Source organism: Equus przewalskii, chromosome 25, assembly GCF_037783145.1.
Source record: "Equus przewalskii isolate Varuska chromosome 25, EquPr2, whole genome shotgun sequence".
Lineage (NCBI taxonomy): Eukaryota > Metazoa > Chordata > Mammalia > Perissodactyla > Equidae > Equus > Equus przewalskii.
Window position 1 is genome coordinate 16,244,139 of NC_091855.1, and position 18,582 is coordinate 16,262,720.

The 18,582-nt window shown below is 44.7% G+C and overlaps 1 protein-coding gene and 1 long non-coding RNA gene across 2 annotated transcripts in view; one reads left to right on the plus strand and one right to left on the minus strand.

Annotated features, from left to right (window-relative positions):
- Window positions 1-32: 32 nt before the first annotated feature.
- On the minus strand, window positions 33-8,067 carry LOC139079322 (uncharacterized). The gene is made up of 3 exons (XR_011532856.1): window positions 7,906-8,067; window positions 6,350-6,450; window positions 33-2,613 (listed from the first exon to the last, which is right to left on the minus strand). It is a non-coding gene; the product is annotated as an uncharacterized lncRNA (long non-coding RNA).
- The window catches only part of TTC9 (tetratricopeptide repeat domain 9), a 33,277-nt gene continuing 21,775 nt past the window's right edge, over window positions 7,081-18,582 (plus strand). Inside the window, exon 1 of the mRNA XM_008508569.2 lies at window positions 7,081-7,639. Coding sequence (XP_008506791.2) covers window positions 7,231-7,639 — 409 coding nt within the window. The 5' untranslated portion in view covers window positions 7,081-7,230. The remainder of the gene's footprint in view (window positions 7,640-18,582) is intronic.

An 18,582-nucleotide genomic window follows, 5' to 3' on the forward strand; every position in this document is an offset into this window, starting at 1 on the left:
CCTTGACACCAAAAGTCTTTCGAGTTTGTGTCTTGTATTTTTTGTTTATTCTATTTATTCCACAACTGTTACAAAATGCACTACTGTACTAGGTGCTGGGGCTACAAAAAGAGTAAGACACAATCCCTGCTTTCAAGAAGATGTAGTCCAGTTGCAGAGACAAAAAAGTAAGCAGGTATCCATTATGCAGTATAATAAGCACAGCCTCTCTGATCTTCCTTATTTAAAATTTGAATATACACACAATTCCCCTTAAACTCCCTTTTTTTTGTTGCACTTATCACATTCTAACATCCAATATAATTTATTTACTTATGATGTTTATTGTCAGTCTCCCTCCACTCCATGAAGGTGAGAATTTTTGCCTGTTTTGTTCATTGCTAGTTCTCCAGTGCCTGAAATGGTGAAATTTTTCAATAGATGTTTGTTGAATGAATAAGCGTTTTGTAATATAAAAGTATGAAGAAGGAGCTACCAGAAAAGAGCAGAAGGAACACCCAACTTGTATATGGAAGTCAATAAGGCTTCATAGTAGAAATGACACCTGTGCTAAATCTTGAAGCAAATCTGGGTGACTTTGGCTGAAAGACCTAATGTTCTAAGAGTAAGCAAATGAAAAATACAGAAAGATGAAACATAGAGGCAACTGTGAGTCCAAAGGCATGGAGATGTAAGAGAGAATGGAAACATGGAAAACTGAGCATATGTCAATAAATATTGGTTGCTGTTCATTGTTTATGCTGGCTGGGAGATGGGTTCTTGAAGATTTGTTATACTATTCTTTCTTTTGCTTATGTTTAAATTTTTCTATAACACAAAGTTAAGAATAACGGAATAAGTAAACTATTTTTTAGTGAGTATAAAAGAATTCTTTAAATGAATGTTTTCTAGGCAGAGGGACACAGCTTTAGCTGCCAGCCACATGTAATAGCAGCCAAACTGGGGTGGCAATAGGAGGTGGGTGAAGAGGGTAAATATCTGAGAAGGAATACGTCAATAGTTTTTCAGTTGTAGATGACAACTCAGTCAGCTCAGGTATAAAGGGGAATTCATTGGTTCACATACTAGGAAGTCCAAGGGGGTATCTGGTGTTAAAAACTGCTGGGTCCAAGAACTGAATTGATACCACCAGAGCTCTGTCTCTCCCTCATATCCTTTTTGCCTCTGTTCAACTTCTTTTCTTTTTTTCAAAGATTGGCACCTGAGCTAACAACTGTTGCCAATCTTTTCTTTTTCCTGCTTTTTCTCCCAAAATTCCCCCAGCACACAGTTGTATATTTTAGTTGTGGGTCCTTCTAGTTGTGGCATGCTGGACCCACCTCAACGTGGCCCCATGAGGGGTGCCTTGTCAGTGTCCGGGATCCAAACCAGGGAAACCCCCAGGGGCCGAAGAGAACATGGGAACTTAACTCCGCCAGAGGGCCGGCCCCTCAACTTCATTTTTCAGATAGGCCTTTCCCAAGTGGTGAGCAAGATGACAACTGATAGGCAGCACCTCAAATTCTTCCAGCTTAAAGAACTTCTCTCTCCCAATAGCTGTATATAAATCTCATGGAAATCTCTGATGGTCTGTACTTGGGTCATATGCCCCTCCCTGAACCAATCACTGTGGGGTATGGAGATGGAATAATATGATTGGCCAAGAGTGGAATAGGCACTTGTAACTGGGGGAGCGGGAACCTCAGACACCATGATTGACAGCTCCACCAGGACCACATGGAATAGGGGAAGAAAGAATCCCCTAAGAGAAGGATGCTAGCAAATTCAAATAATGACATCATGGCCCCTATGGAGGGCTACAGTTGACATTGGAGATGGGAAGGTTAGAGGGTGCAGAGTGGATTGAGTAGTAGGAGAGAGCAGGGATAGGCAGAGAGGCCTTATTTTTCTAAGGCCAGGCTGAACTGGGCCCCGGAATTATAGAGAAATTTGTTGTTGGGGTGAGGGTGAGGGGACAGATGGTGACATAAGTGAAAATATGAAGCTTACATTAGCCTCATATGGCTAATGCTAGAAGCGGACATGAAACAGTTAAAAATCTCCCACTTTTCCACAGAGGGATGATTGAAGATTGAATATGGATAAAAACTGGTGATAGAAATGCTGTAATTTTCTCAGGTAAATTGTGAAGTTGAATGCAATTAGAAAAACATCCCCAAAATAGCTCTGGTTTGGTTGGCATGTGACCAAACCCTGAACAGCTTAGATTAGTATAAAAGAGATTCAAATATATGTCTTTCGCATATGCTTAAGAAACTGAGCTTAAGGAAGAGAAAAAGCAGTGCATGCCATCTATTTAGGAGGTATGCAAGCTCCAGAGTGAGTCCGGGAAGAAAAGGCACTTCAGTCTTCTAAGACCGGTAGGCAGTGGGAAAGGCAGAGACTCACAGAAGCAGAAGCAAGGTCAGAACCCAGCGCAGATCCAGAGCCTGAGACCCATAAAACCAGCAGGAGCACTGTGCCCTCTGCTGGGTACCACACCCAGTTCTTTCCATCCAAATAGTTCCACATACACCTTCTGTAAGAAATCTTCCAGCATCTCTTAGCAGTAATGAGTTATTCCATTAGTGGTGTGATCATCCATGGATTCATTGGCCTTTGTCCAGTGCTTGCCTGTTAGGAATGAAGGGAGAGGTTTTGATGACATTGGACCAAAGGACCCAAGAGAACTAGAAATCTACTGTGGCTCAATCGTCTTTCTTCCCTGTGAGGTTCATGAGCAAGCAATACATTCAAGGAAGAAATCAAAATACTACTTTATTTTCACCTGAATAAACACCCAATTTCTTAGTACAGAGCTTTCTGGTAAACAGAAGGTTGGAGCAAGCAGCCTACAGTAAAGGCCTACATGAGCCTTTCCCTCCCCACTACACACCAAAATCTTCTCACCCGGTGTCCTGCCACATTGGACCAGAAATGAAAGTAACAAGAAGTATGCCTGGCTATGCATTTGAGGAGGAGAAAACAAGATGGCCAGATCCCAAGAAGAGGCCCTGGTTCAGCTTACCTATTCCTACTGCTTGAGGTAGAAGAGAAAGCTGCATGGGGGTTCACAACCCTGCCCTTGTTAAATGTGGACCAATTAATTTCCTGGAACCTGACCAATCTAGTGAATAAGTCCTCCCTGGGAGAGGCCTTCCCTTTCCTCTAAATACTTGCTCCTCAAAATGTGGGCCATAGCCCACCAGATGGGTATCAGCACTACCTGGTAGCTTGTTAGAAATGCACAATCTTGGGCCCACCCTAGATGAATGGAATTAGGGAATTGCATCCTAATAAGATCTCTGGGGGTTTCATACGCACGTTAAAGTCTGAGAAGCACTGAGTTTCTGAATCCTAAATCCATGCCCAAATCGTCTGTCATTTGTATCTTTGCTCACTTCTTAAAATAGTGCTCTGCATATGGTCAATAGTTAATGAAAGGATGTTTGAGAAATTCTCTTTGGCACCTATTTAATTCCATTCGAAGGGAGGAGACCATTTCTGAGTAACCGGCACACATTTACCAATGAGTAGCTTAGACAGAGACAGAAGCATACTAAAAACAAGCAAACAAAACAGTTCTAGACATACTCACACAGCTCTGCTAAGTGGGACAGATGGGCATAGTAAGTCTCCTCTCACTCCATCCCCCAGCCCATGATATCCCCTTCCTTCCAGACTCACATTCTCCTTCATCCAAGCTAGTATTAAGCTCTGGTGTTGGGTTCTGTTTCACACACAGGATAATACCATGTGGATTTCATGTCTCTTGCAGCCCTGTTCTCAAACGCAAAATTTAAGAATGACACAGCCAAGACACAGTAGGAAAACAAAAAGCAATTTGGCGCATCAGTACTTCTCACCTTTAAATAGTTGTAACCGTCATGACCCAATTTATGTCTTATTTCTGACAGTAGCCAAATCCCAGGCATGGATCTTCATCCATTGTTTGCCCTCAGTAGCTCTTCCTACCACCGGAGTAGGAAGTTAACAATAAAAACTCAGAGCACCCAACTCCCAACGTCTTCTCTTTGCTCTACCTGACACAATACCTTAACATAAAAAGGGCCAGGTGTTGGCAAATATGGATTAACTAGAGTCTGCCATAACATTATTATGGAATCCAATAATGACAGGATTCAATGAGTAAAGTTACCATCTGTGGAGCACTTAGAATGTGTTTCACAACAACCTTACGAAGCAAGTAGTATCCCCATTTAATGTGTGAGGAAATTTCAGGTTTTCAAAAGTTGAATAACTTGCCCAAGCAGCAGCAAAGATAGAATTGCAGCCCACCCCTGTCTGAGTCCAAAGCCTCTTAACCACCAAACTAATACCATGTCTCACTGGTCATAAACCACTGCAAACTTGCTGTGTGAGCAGAGAATCATTTTCCTTCTCTGGGGCCCAGGTGAGGATTAAATGAGATTAAAGATGTTCAGGCACTTAGAAAAGATACTGTAACATATAAGGTATAATTTAGTACATAAAGATTGTGTCCAAATAGAAACCCTCCATACCATATAAATGGGAACTATAGATGTGAAAAATGCTCACCCTTGTAATTAAAGAGATCCCAGTTCATTCAATACACAGTTCCCATTTACCAAATTAGAAAACATTTTTTAAAGCTTACCCCTCAATGTTGGCAAGGATGTTGGAAAACTAGTACATTGCTGGCGGGAGCACAGTTAGCACAACCTTTCTAAAAAGCAAAGTGACAATATGTTTCAAGACATTTTTAAAAGTGGACATAATTTCTTGTAAGAAAATTAAATTAGGACAAAAATTTAAGTGTAAATATAGTTAAGAGCATGGATTCTGAAGCCAGATTGCCTGGATTTAGGTCCCAGCTCCACTACTTTTTAGCAGTGTGACCATGGGCAAGTCTCTGTGACCTGGTGTCCAAAACAGGGGTAATAATGGTGCCTATTTCACTGAGCTGTTATGAGGACTAAATGAATTATTATATGTAGCGTGTTTAACTCACTCTCTGGCACAAAGAAAGCACTATACATAAACGGTGTATATTATTTTTATCTCAGTGTTATTTATAACAGCAAACAATTGGAATCTATCTGTCTGACCATAGAAAAATGGTTAAGTACACTATGGTATAGACATAAAATGAATTTATGAAGCCATTAAAAACAAGGCTCTAGAAGACTATTTAATCACATAGAATGTAAAGTAAAAAGAGCAGGAAACTGCATCTATGGTTCCACATCACTCATGTTTGTTAAAAGAGCGCTTTGTATAAACATAGATGAATAGAAAGCAACTGGCAGGAATTACACCAAAATATTAACAAAAAACCTATCTGGGTGATGGTGCAAGGTTGGGGGTTTCTGTACTTTGCAAATCCTCTACAGCTTCTCACACTCTGACAGGCTTGTGAATCACCTGGTGAGCTTGTTAAAATGCAGATTCTGGGTCAATAGGTCTGCGATTTTGCAGATTCTGCACTTCTAACAGGCTCCTGGGTGATAATGATGCTACTGGCCCACGGCGTACACTTTGAGTAGCAAGGTTGGGGAGCAGGGGTTCTCAGACTTGAGTGTGCCTCTGAACCAACCAGAGGGCTCTTTGAAGTACAGGTTGGTGGACTCCACCACTAGAGTTTCTGATGTTTGCAGGTCTGGAGTGGAACCATAGAATTTGTATTTCTAACAGTTTTCCAGGTGATGCTGATGCTGTGGGTCTAGAAACCCCACTTTGAAAACCACTGCTTTAGAATGTATATAGTTTTTCTTAGCATCATAAAGGAGAGGGGAGCACTAGAAAAATAGGTCGGCCTTCTTCATTGCTTACAAAATCAAACCCAAACTCTTCATCCAAATGCCTCCATCATCTAACCCAACCATTTCCCGGTACTGTTTAGGCCAAAAAATCAAACCACGATACCCCAAACACACCTGAGATTTCAAACTTCACGACTCTGCTCTGTTTCCTCACTGGTTGATATGTCACTTCCTTCTGTTTCCTCATGCCCAAATCCTACCCATCCTTCCAGGCCCTTGAATGCCATTTCCTCCATAAAGCTTCCTGACCCACGACTATTTAAAAAGCCACCTCTCCCTCCCCTCCTCAGGCTCCACAGCACTTCTGTTCCTCCCTGGTGACACTTAGCCATCTTACCTCCTAGAGTGACTCTACGGGTGGGCGGGGTAGCTCTCCCAGTAGGCTGGGAGTTTCTTAATTGGGAGCAGAGCAGTCACTTGCCTATCTGTCTGCCCCCGGGCCTCAGCAAATCCCCAGCAGACAGCTGACACTCGGGGCTGACGGAAGGAATGAATGAAGTAAGGGATGGAATCTCCTGAGGAAGGGCATGGACTGTCCTGTAAATGGAAATTAGAAGCACTCATACCAAGCTCGATGACCGACAGTAACAGGTGTTTTCCATCTCTGGTATCTGTGATTCATTCTGCACAGCTGTGGGCACACCAAGGTGTCGGCACACGGTGGCTCCTGGAATACAACGTCCCACACGCTGAAGTGCACACTGTTCTGGGCGCCGGGGAGGTCACACACTGAGACACACCTCGGCGACAACCTGGATCCATAAAAAGGAGGCCTTGCCACCTTAAACAAATGAATGTCTTACTGCAAAGGACAAGAAGCTATGGCTTGTGCCTACGCCCCTTGTTCCCCGCCGCACCTTTTTAGTTTTTAAGAAATCTATCCAGGGTGAGTCTGCAGGCGTTTCGTCGCTGGCGTCTCCCCTCCCTAAACACACACACACACACACACACACACAGCACACCCCTTCCCCCATTCGTCTCTTTGACTAGGCGCGCCCCCGAAGACTGGATTGAATGGGAAAGAACGGGGCAGTCTTTGTCATTAATCCTCCCCTCCTTCGGGCGAGCCAAGCTTCTTCCGGGTCAGCGACAATCACCGCCACCCCAATCGGGCCCGCGGTCCCCTAAACCTCTAGCCCCGGAGCGCGCGAGGGCCAGGTCGCCGCCGCCCGCAGGTTGCGGGAGGGGAGGAGGGCGAGGAGGAGGGCGGGCGGCGCGGGGGTGGGGGAGGGAGGGAAGGAGGGGAAGGCAATCCGAGGAGGAGGAGAGAACAGCTTCCCGCAGCTGGCGAGGAGAATGGGAGTGCGGGGCGGCAGACCGCCGCGGGGTGTCACGGCCGCGGCCGAGCTCGCCAGGCGCGGGGCCGGCGCCCGCCGCTTTTAAACCCCGGAGGGCGCGGCGGCGGCGGGCGGATCCCGGCGCGCGCGGGGCGCCGGGTGGCGGCCGAATGGAGAGGAAGGGCTCGGCGGCCGGGGCCAAGGGGAACCCGAGCCCGCCCGCGGCCAGCGAGGCGCTGCGGCCGCCGCCACCACTGTGCGTCCCGGGCGGCGGCGGCGGAGGGGCCCCGGCGCGGAGCCAGGCTGGGGCGGCGGCCGAGCCCGCCGAGTTCATCCGGCGCGCGCACGAGTTCAAGAGCCAAGGGGCGCAGTGCTACAAGGACAAGAAATTCCGCGAAGCCATCGGCAAATACCACCGGGCGTTGCTGGAGCTGAAGGGGCTGCTGCCGGTCCCCGGGGAACGGGAGCGAGACTCGCGCGCGGCCTCCCCGGCCGGGGCCCCCAATCCTGGCCGCCTCTCGGAGGAGCAGAGCAAGACGGTGGAAGCCATCGAGATCGACTGCTACAACAGCCTGGCAGGTGAGCTGCGCCGCGCCGCGCACCGGCCCCTCCTCCCCTGCCCTCCCCGCCTCCCGCTCCGCGCGGGTCCCCAGTCCCCGGCCCTCCGGTTCAAAGCCGACCTCTGCGGCGCGCCCGAGATGCATACTCCTTCGCGGGGACCGTGCTGCTCTGGGAAGGAGAACCGGGGAGGGGGGCGCTTTGGAAAAAGTGTGACTTTAGGATTATACCTTCCCAAACTCGTTGTCATCCCGTGTCCCTTCCTCCGCATCCATCGTAAATCTCACCTATAAATAACTGGAGGGACAGAAGGGGACCCAGCTGGCCTGGCAGTGGCTGCTGCTGCTCCCCAGTGGACCTGGGTCCAAATGCGGGAAGCAGCGCCCAGGGTGGGCCACCCGCACCCACCGCGTGCCCAGTGGCTGCTCTCCTCAGGTATCGTTGGCACCAGAGCTCGCCCTCACCTTCCCCCCAAGTGACCGCATCCCTATGGGTAAGGTCCTTCCCCAAGTTCCTTTGGCTCCAGTAGCAAGGGCAGTTTGCCACGATGCCTTCAGCATCTTGAGCAAAATGGATTCCAAAATGCCCCTTTCTTCTCTCCGAGCTCTGCTGGGGCCCCCGGTTGCCAGGTGAAGAGAGCGCTCTCAAAGGGAACCTAGTTCACGGTTGAGCTTGATTCTCCCTCTCCTGCCTGCCTCATTCTCGCTCGGGGTAGCTTTGGTCCTCACACCAGCTGGCTGTAGGGTGTGAGGAGAAAGGGGGTCCTTCTATTGGGATGAGAAGGTGAGATAAACATTCCAGAGTTCACTTGGGGGATCTAGGTCAAAGTCAGGCATTTTTAAAAATTTAACTTTGACACAGGAAAATTTAAAGTCCCTACAAAAGGAAGGGTCTGGGTCTTTCCAGGGTTTTTCTGTGTGAAAGTGGAAGATGATGGCAGAGGCAATGGCCGTGTATTTGAAAAGCAATCTCTCCTTCTCTCCCACTCCATTTGGTGGCATTTGGGCATGGTCTAGCTCCTCTGACCAAATAAAAGGCCATTATTCCTGGTCCCTAACCCTTGAAGTTGCCTAAACTAGCTATGAACAGTTGGGGCAGAGGAGGGTTGGGAGAGTGACTGGGTGTGGCTGGGGATGGTGGCTGTGTCTGGGGCCCAAGCAGTTGGGGGATGAAAAAAAATCCATAATTCTGCTCTGTTCCTAAATGCAGTTCTGCTCTGTTCCCTCTGAGGGTTCTAGTGCCAGCCTTTCTCTGCCTTCCCATAATGCCATGTCCAGTGTCCTCTTTAATCAGGCAAAAGCCAGGCCCTGGATACACTGTAGTTTACAAAATTGCAGAACCCCTAGTAATAGTGGTAGTAGCAGTTGTAGAAATGGGGGTGCTGATAGCAGTGCCAGTAACAACAGCAGCAGATAAAGTGCTAGTTTATAGCAAAGATGGGATGTTTCAATCCATCGCAAGCTACAGCTTGATTCCCTTTATTTCCCGTAAGTCTCTGGCACACTCACTCCTGCCTGATGAATAGTTAAAGGGCAGAGTGGCCGTGGGAGGAGGAAGAGGCACTCTGGATCTCTGATGCGATGACTTCAGAGTGGTAATGGAGTCTTCTATTTAGTATTATTCATGGGCATTCGAGGGTTGCCCCTCACCCCATGCTTTTGGCTGCTGGCATGTGGCTAGCACTGCCTATCTTCTACCCCAGAAGTGGTTACATTTCCATGGTGAAACCAAAGATGTGTCCATTCTGGGCAGGGCTGAGATCTGGACAGCTCCTCCACTTCCACCCCCACCCCCAACACACACACACTTAGGAAAACTTCAGCGATGAGAGAAAGGAGAGTAGCAACAGCCGATTTCCCCCTCTGCTGCCTTCCCCAGTGCTCACCACTTATTAATATTCATAATTTATTATGTGCACTGTGCTAGGCACTCTACATACCTTATCTTTTTTAATCTTTAAAACAACTCAGTTAAAGAAATATGATCATCAGTTTTGCAGAGGAAAAAACCCAGAGGTTCCAGAGCCGTTCAACTCCAAAATCGGTGTCTAGTCATCACACCTTGGTGCACAAAGTCACTGTCCTCTAGGCCTCCGTCTCCCTTGAGTACAGTCTCGGGTGGGCTCCAGAGCCTTACAGTTGGAAAATTCTGATGAGAGCTCTCAGCCTTGGTAACCAGGAGAAAGAAATACGGCAGCTTGATTCAAGGCTCCGATAGGGCTATTTCCAAATATTGTCAAGTTTCACATAAACAAGAAAAAAAAGAAGAGTAATTGTGAGCTGAGCAGTCTTGTCAAGCCAGAATCTGTATCCTGTGTAGAAAACTCAACTGGGAGAAGGGAGCCGTGTAGAAGTCACCTGGAGAAGTAGCAGAAGCCTGATGTTAGTTTCCTTTGGGACAATGCACAAAATCGTTACTACTACTTTCTCAGAAATCCTAGCTAATAGGAAGGTATCCTTTATTGTTGGATTGCAAAACCACTACAGACTTTAGAAAATACCAAAAAGTTTAAAGAAGAAAATACAAAATTACCTTTAATACCCCCACCTAAAGAAATCCATTGTGATATATTTCCTTCCTGTACTTTTTTCTGTACATAAATGTAAACGGTTTACAAAGCTAAGGACCTCCTGTATACCGCTTTTATTCCCACTTACCATTATGTCAGAAGCATTTTTATGTTTCATTAAAATATTTTTGTGAAGATGATTTTAAATGGTGACATAAAATTTTTACACGTGTTTACAATTATCGTTTGATGGAAAGGGAAGGAAAAACGATCCCTGTTATTGTTGTTAGAGAGGGACAGTGCAGCATGGTCCATAAGATATCCTTTCCCCCTTGTGCCTGCTGAAAGAAAGGAGACAGCAACTACAAGTTCGTTCTGGCAAAAAGGCAGCTGACCGCTCCCTCGGGCTGCAGTGCCAGCTGAGCAGCCCAGCTGGCTCCAGGTGGGGGCAACCTGAAGATATTTGTTCTCTCAAGGATCTGTCCTTCTACACAGCTGTGCATAGAGGGAGAGGTTGGCATTTTGAAGGAACTTAGACTAGGCCAGAAGTACCTGGAGGATTAGGCTATGTTGCTAAGGGCATCTCAGCACTAAACAAAAGGCTGTTGTGAGGCTTCTGGAGGAAACCTAGGCTCACTGGACATTTGTACTCTGCATGGAAGGCTCCAAGAGAATAGCAAGGGGGCAGCTACAGTGTGCTAACAGATATTCTTCTGGAAATCCATTTGGATGACCTGGGGGGACTACATGAAGGGTGTGTAGGCAATTTTCAAAGTGCCCATGGTTGTGGTCTGTTCTGGCTTGGAGTTCCTTCTGATTAGGAGGGATATGGCCAGTTGTGCAAGACTTGATTTTGCATGTCTTATTCTTTTTCTTTTTCTTTCTTCTTCTTCTTTTTTTTTTTTTTTGGTGAGGAAGATTGGCCCCAAACTAACATCTGTACCAATCTTCCTCTATTTTGTATGTGGAATGCTGCCACAGCATGGCTTGATGAGTGGTGCAGATCAGCACCCAGGATCTAAACCCAGAAACCCTGGGCAGGCAAAGCAGAGCACCCAAACTTAACCACTACACCACCAGACTGGCCCCTGCATGTCTTATTCTCTAAGAAATTCAAGGAAAGAAATGGGAAGCCTCCTGTTCCTTCAGAATTTATAATGACTTTGACATGATTAGAAAAGACATTGTGACCTGCCTGGGGAGATGGAGAAATCTAATCCTTACCAGGGCTGCAAAGGAATCATGGACTGGCCTGTGGAGCAGCTCCTGTTGACCTTGAACAAGACACAGGACTCCCCTGGGGCACTGGAATGTTCTTAGAATCTCTTGAAGGGCAGAGCCTTTTGCTCTACATCTGTTCCTGTGGGGTTGTGGTGGCCCCAGCTGGGGTGTGATCAAAAGGTTGCGGCACACAATGACTTTGTTGGTATTTTCAAATGATGTTCGAGACTCAAATGCCAGCAGTGGAGATGGGTGCCAACAGGCCACGGCACTGGATCTGAAGGCTAGATGAAAGTCAGTTTGTGCCTCTATCCATGGCATACCCTGTGACTTTAGAGAAGCCCCTACCACGTCATTTTACCTCCATTTTCCCATTCATTTAGAGCTATGTTTGGGAGATTTTTTTGTTTATTTTACCAAAGGGGCAGATAATATCAATTGATCCCAACTGAAGCCCCAGGACAGGGGTGTGACAAGCCTAGAGAGGTCACCCTGGGAAAACACCTGGCATGGGAACCAGCTTTATCAGTGTTGGGAACATGTCTTGAAGCCATGGGACCAGGGCAAGCTACGTACTTTGTGGGACCCAGTGCAAAATAAAAACGTGGGGCTCCTTATTCAAAAAGCAGGGGAAGAGTGTCATTAAAGGTCTTAAAAGATAAAGCTTGTTCCTTTCTTTCATGATTTCTCTCTCTTGACTTGACGTGGTGTTTTTATTTGCTATTTAATGTCATTACAAGAAAATTAAAATTTTAAATTATTAGCATGAATCTTACTGTTCCTCTGTATATTGTGCAATGCCAGTTTTAAATGGAAATATTTGAGCACTTGTATGTGAAATCATATAAATTACACGATTCGCATTTTGTGGCTTACACATACATATGTAGTTTAGCCTTACTAGAATAGTGGAAATGCTGACAAAACGAACTCAGCTCTTCTTATTGCAGTTCTTCATATCCATGCTTTATGTGCACACTTTCTACTGAGCTTGGCTTTATGATGAGTAAGGAAAGGAAAAGGAACTGTAGGTTACCCTATTCTTTGCTTCCATGCATCATTTTCAGCATTTTGGCTAGTACAGGAAAGTAAATAAGTAAGAAAGGATATAATGAAGATTTAGGTCATTCATCTTTCTTAGAACACTATTGTTTTCTTTCCGCAGTTGAAGCAGTTTCTGGGTTGCATGGAAAGCATGGCTTCTTAGAGCTGTTAGCATGTCTGCTTACTTAGTTATAGACTTAACACTCTTACCTTGTGCTTAAGCTGGGTCTTGAGGAACGCTCATGCATTGTGGATCCACTGGAATTCTGTGTTCGTGGAACCTCATGAGTGCTATATGCAAATGGGACTGCAAAGAATGGTTGTGCCTATCTCCACTGCTCATATCCATGCTCCATTGTCCCGTTGAACTTGACTTACAAAGCACAGTTTCAAAGATAAAATTAAGGCAGCAACAGAGCATTAAACCAAATACAGGGCCCTCTGAGCGTAGGTCCTATGTGACAGCCAGCCCTAGATCGGACACTTAGAAGATGACTAGCTGGGTACGTGGAAGGTGGACAAAATTAAATATAGACTCTGAGGCAGATTCTAAGACAAGGGGTACTCAACAGAAATGTGGAACCAGAAAACCAAGCATAAAGATGGATGAATTACGAATGCAAGAACTCAGTGGTGAAAAGGAGGTCAAGAGCTAGAGACAAGTGGCAACCTGGTAGCCAGAAGATGAGTTGTTGGGGTAAGAATTGGGCAAAAGAAGAGGAAAGAAGGGGCTTCATGCTAGGATGCTCAGCCAAGATCCTGCCATCTGTAGGGGAGAGCTTGACTAGTCAAGCCATTGTTGGTCTGAGGCTGCTCCTTGGACGGCACGTTGGCCAATAAATCTTAAGCCTGTAAATGTGGCTTCTATCATCTTCAAGAAAGGTTGTGAGAATTGAAATTTGTAGAATGCTTTCAAGGAAAGAACATTCGGAATGTAGACTTAGGCTGAGTTTCTAAAGTGGATTCTGAAGCTCCTTAGTTTACTTCCAAGGGAAATGAGTTGTATGACTCTTAGCCAGAAACTCTTTAGGACATCTTGAAGTCAGAGTCCCTACAGCCAAAATACATGGGAGTACCCCATCCAAGGCAAGGGGACTCAGCTGCGGTGCAGACAGAAAGGCCAAGATGTGGAGCAGCCAGAAGCTGTTCCCAGAGCTTCACACATTGTGAGTGACCTCCCGATGGGACAATCTCTCCTTCCAGCTGTTCCCATTTACCACCAGGCTCTGCCTAATCCAACAACGGGATGAAAACCTATTGGTTTCAACCAAGGAACCAGCAATTTCCTAATTCCCCACTATTTGGCATTGAGAAGTCAGGTGTCCATGTTGGGAACAGAATTTTCCATTTTCTCTGAGATGATTAGTCCAGTTCCAACCACATAGCAGCAACCTCTAGCTCAGACAATGGTACCAAACATAAAAAATAAGCCAAAGATAATGCTACAGAAGATTCAAGGAGTTTAGCCTTCCTGGTAGTATTCAGATGGCCTTGAAATCATTCATTAGCAGTGTAAAGCTCGTTATCTTTCTTTTATACATACACACATATTTTCATATCAGCAATGATATGATACTATGTCTAGTAGGACCCAAAACCAACAGTTCCCAAATATTTTTGAAAAGGAAGCAGGATGTTCAGTGCCAAGGGAGGTTGACTTGAGCTAGAAGAATCCTGGGTTGAAATGCATCCTAGTGGAGCTTCCCTTCCCTTTCTACCAAAAGGACTTTAAAAGGGCACTCAAATGACAGACAAGTTTTCATGGAGGAAGTTCATGGGACAAATGTTTCCCTTCCACAATGTTTCTGTGTATAAAGAACAAAAGTGAGAAGTGGTGCTAACTAGCTAGCATGAGAGTTGTGTAAAATCAGAATTATGATTTCGGATTTGGATATGACCCCAAACCTTACACAGGTGCATGAATTTCCTTGTGAACATTACCAGCTTGTCATCCAGCACGACCTTAGGTACTTCCAACAATAGGGATACTCACCACCGCCTAAAGTGACCCATTTAAGAACCACCCCCACAAAACAATAACTACAATAATAATAATGACAGTATTGGTGGTAAAAAATACCATGATGAGCCCAGTTCCTGGCAGCCCGTAGATGTTCCATGAATGTGTTTGAAAGGAATGAAAATGATTATCCCAGCATCTGTCTCATATTAAGGATCCAATAAATTCAATCATTCCATTAATATTAATTGAGCACTTAATATGTGCTAGACCATGGGATTGGAGGCTGGTATATGGAAGTAGACACGAAGGACAAGGTCACTGCCTTTAATGAACTTACATGTATGTATATGTGTGTGTATATGTATGCACACACACACACATATATATAATTTCATTTAATCTGTATAACTTGGTGAGACAGAAAACTCAAGCTTGGAACAGTTAAGTCACTTGCCCATGGTCACATGGTAGTATGTGGCAAACTGGGATTTCTCATCTAAGTCTGTAATTCCCATGCCTATAGTCCCAACCATTCACCCCACAGCCTCCATCTTCAGGAGTTTCTTCCTTAAGTACTAAAACTTGCCTCCCTGAAATTTCTATTGATCCCTCCATATTCTGTCTGTCCTTTGGAGCAGCATAGAATACGTCTCACCACTGTAACAAGGACAAACCTTGACATTTTTAGGACAACTTGCTTGCCTACCCTTCAGTCTTGTCTTCTGTAGGGTAAACATCCTTTTACTGTGATTGTGTCTCGTATGAATAGGTTCTCATTCCATGCCCATCCTTGGTGAGTAAGGGAAAAGTATCCTGCATTCTATAACCAGGTCATAGTTTCCCTAGGTCTTTTCTCATTAGGAAGGTGACCTGAATTTGTATGGACAGAGAGGAGTGAGGAGCTAGTGAGTCATAATTTCTAATGAGCCTGGAGACTGCAGAAGCCCCACCTGTACCTCCTCCTCTTTTCTACCCCTCTTGCTCCAGACTGTGTGAATTCCAGTTAAGAGGTCTTGAGAAATTTAAGTGCAAGTGTTAAAAGCAGGAGTTCACTTCAGCCATTACTGTTTCCATAACCCTTTGTGGATACAGTGTGGGGAAATGATCCACCAGAAGAACATCTGGAGTTGACCAAATGCATTACTCTAGACCTGGCCAATTTTAATGTCATGAGAGCAATGATACCATCATTTAAAAATGTGTTTCAATTTAAGTGCCAAATGAGGTTGGACACAGTATTTTTCTGTGTGGCATGGAACATTTGCTCTTCTAACATCCTGGGAATTAATATTTATTTTTTAGTTTGTGTTTTTATGACTGACTGATACTAACTTCTTGTTTTCATGGGCCAAAACCTCATCTCCCATGAAACAAAAACAAAAAAACCCAAACTCAGCACTAAGTAGACCGACTGGCCCTGTGTCCAGTGGAACACTGACTGAGGAAGACTCACATGACAGCTGGTGGCACATTCACTACATATGTGAACTTAATCTGGTCACAAGATCTCTAACCTTGAGTTTCCTCCCTTAGTAAGTGGGTATAATCATGCCAACCTGACTCACAGGGTGAGGGCAAGGAAAAAGAAGATTATGTGAATGGACTTTATAAGCTACAAAGTATTAGAAGTGTAAATTATCATTTTAAGTGGACAGGAATATGTAGGAGAAAAACAAAAAAAGAGGAGGAATAAGAAGTGAGACTTGCCCAATGAAGGAAATTCTCATCTCTAATTCTTACAATTTTAGGATAATAGGGATAATTGGATAGTGTCTACTAGGAAAACTCTCTTGATGCCTGGTTTCTGTATTAAATATCTTATTGACACTGACTCTCCCACATTGTTTCAGACACACACACTAAAATGGTTTCCCAAATGCAGGTTGCTTCATAGTCCACAAAAAAGCAAGCATCTGATGAGGAGAATACAAGGGGTGTTCTCGGAAGGCTAAGATTTCCCCAGTTCTGTTCAGGTGTCCCCATCTTTAAGAACACGGCGGAAGCGTGACTTAGTGACCAGGGACTTGGAGTGCAAGTTCTGTCTCTAACATGCTGGGTGACTTGGCTCAAGAAGTTTTATCTCTTGGCCACAGTTTTTAGATTTATAAAATTTAGGGTTGGATTCCAAGATCTCTAAGGTCCCTTCCAGCTCTTAAAAGAAAAATTCTCCATGCCATTCTTTCTCCACTGTGTGGCCCATTACACAGAATGGGGTAGTTCTGTGTGTGCTGGTGTATAGACCAGTCTCCAAAATCTGCTATGACGTGTAAAGGCAGAATGCAGAACAGTGTTTAATATGATTCCAGTGTGTAAAAAATGATATAAACTAGCATAAACGTATATGCTAATGCAGTATTTGTGTTCAAGAAGATTATCTGAAATATACAAGTGAAGCTGTTAACTTCGCTTGAAAAAGGGACTAGGCAGAAGAATTGGGATAAGAGACTTTAACTTTTTTTTTTTAATTATTAAGATTTTATTGTTTTTAGGGCAGTTTAAGGTTCACAGCAAAATTGAGGGAAAGGAACAGAGATGTCTCATCTAGTCCCTGCCCTACAGGTGCACAGCCTCCCCCATTATCAACATCCCCCACCAGAGTGGTATATTTGTTACAATTGATGAACCCCATTGACACATCATTATCACCCAAAGCCCATAGTTTACATTCGGGTTCACTCTTGTGTTGTATATTCTATGGGTTTAGACAAATGTATAAAGACATGTATCCATCATTGTATTATCATACAGAGTGTTTTCACTGCCTTAAACATCCTCTTTGCTCTGCCCGTTGATCTCTTAACCTCCACCTCCAACCCCTGGCAACCACTAATCTTCTTACTGTCTCCATAGTTTTGCCTTTTCCAGAATGTCATGTAGTTGGAATCGTACAATATGTAGCCTTTTTAGATTGGGTTCTTTCACTTAGTAAAATGCATTTAAGTTTCCTCCATGTCTTTTTGTAACTTTTTATTTTAAATCTTTCAGTGATGTTTGACTTTTCTAACTATATGCATTATTGCTTTTATTTTTTAAGAAAAAATGATGACAGGGTTATCTGTGTAGAGAAATTATGGGTAGTTTCTGCTTTCTTCTTTTTATTTTTTTGAAGAAAACCCACCTTAAACACATAATTTTTAATGCCATTCTGCATATTATCTGTGCCTTGTCTATCCTTGTCTGCCAGTAACACAAAAATTATCCCAAACCCCAAACTTTCTCTTAATATCCCATAATATGACTCATCACCCTCTGAAGTGCCCTCCAACTCCAATCCACATACAGGGCTAGATCCTGGCAGCATGGGACCCCACAGTAGTGTAGCTCCCCTCTGGACTCAGAGCACGTTAGTTAGTTAGGAAGAGAGTTGGGTCAGCACTTGTGATATAAACTGGTCCTGAACATCAGTGGTGTGACTCTGGTGTTGAGGAAGGGGCAGTATGGGACCTCAAGGTCCAAGATTCTTGGTGGCCTCTGAGTCTAGGAAATCCCCAGAAGGAAGCTCACTTGTTCATCAAAGCGTTACTAGATGCTTGTCGTGGCTTTTCACAGCCCAAATCTAAACCTTCTCTGTTCTCAAAACCATCGCATGGGGGAGTAAGAACCAGTATTCTAGTCCAGACTCTGCTGCTAGCTTGCTCTGTGACTTTGGACAAGTCACATCACTCTGAGACTCAGTTTCCCCATATATAAACAAAGGGGGTTGGGTCAGATGCCCTCCAAGTCTCCTTTCAGAAGTGTTGAACCATCTAGGATTTTGAAAGCCCTCTAGTCCCATCCCGCCTTGGCCTCTCTCTCTGGGAGTAGCCAGATTTAGGAAGGAAACAGGAAACAAGCTCTCTTTTATTCCACTTTACTGGTATGTGCTGACAAACAATTATTAAAAGATCTCAACTAAGCTTTCCAAGGTAACCCTTGCAAATTTGGGCATAAAGCAAAATAAGGGACCTCACAGCCCTCCAGGGTAGTAGAGTCAGACAGACTGTCTCTGAGAGAACCCAGGGGATGGACTGGAAGCCTATATAAAATATTATCTGGGCCCTCGAATCTAAGTTGATGGCACCAAATATTACCGATTGCTTCTGTATCTTCCCAAATTATTACGAAATTCAGACTTCAACATCAAAGACCTGGCAATACTGGCTACATTAGACCATGAAGTCCTGGTGGCAAGAAAAAAAAGCTTTTTAAGAAATGGACTGGCAGGGCCAAGAGTTCCAGGGAACAGTT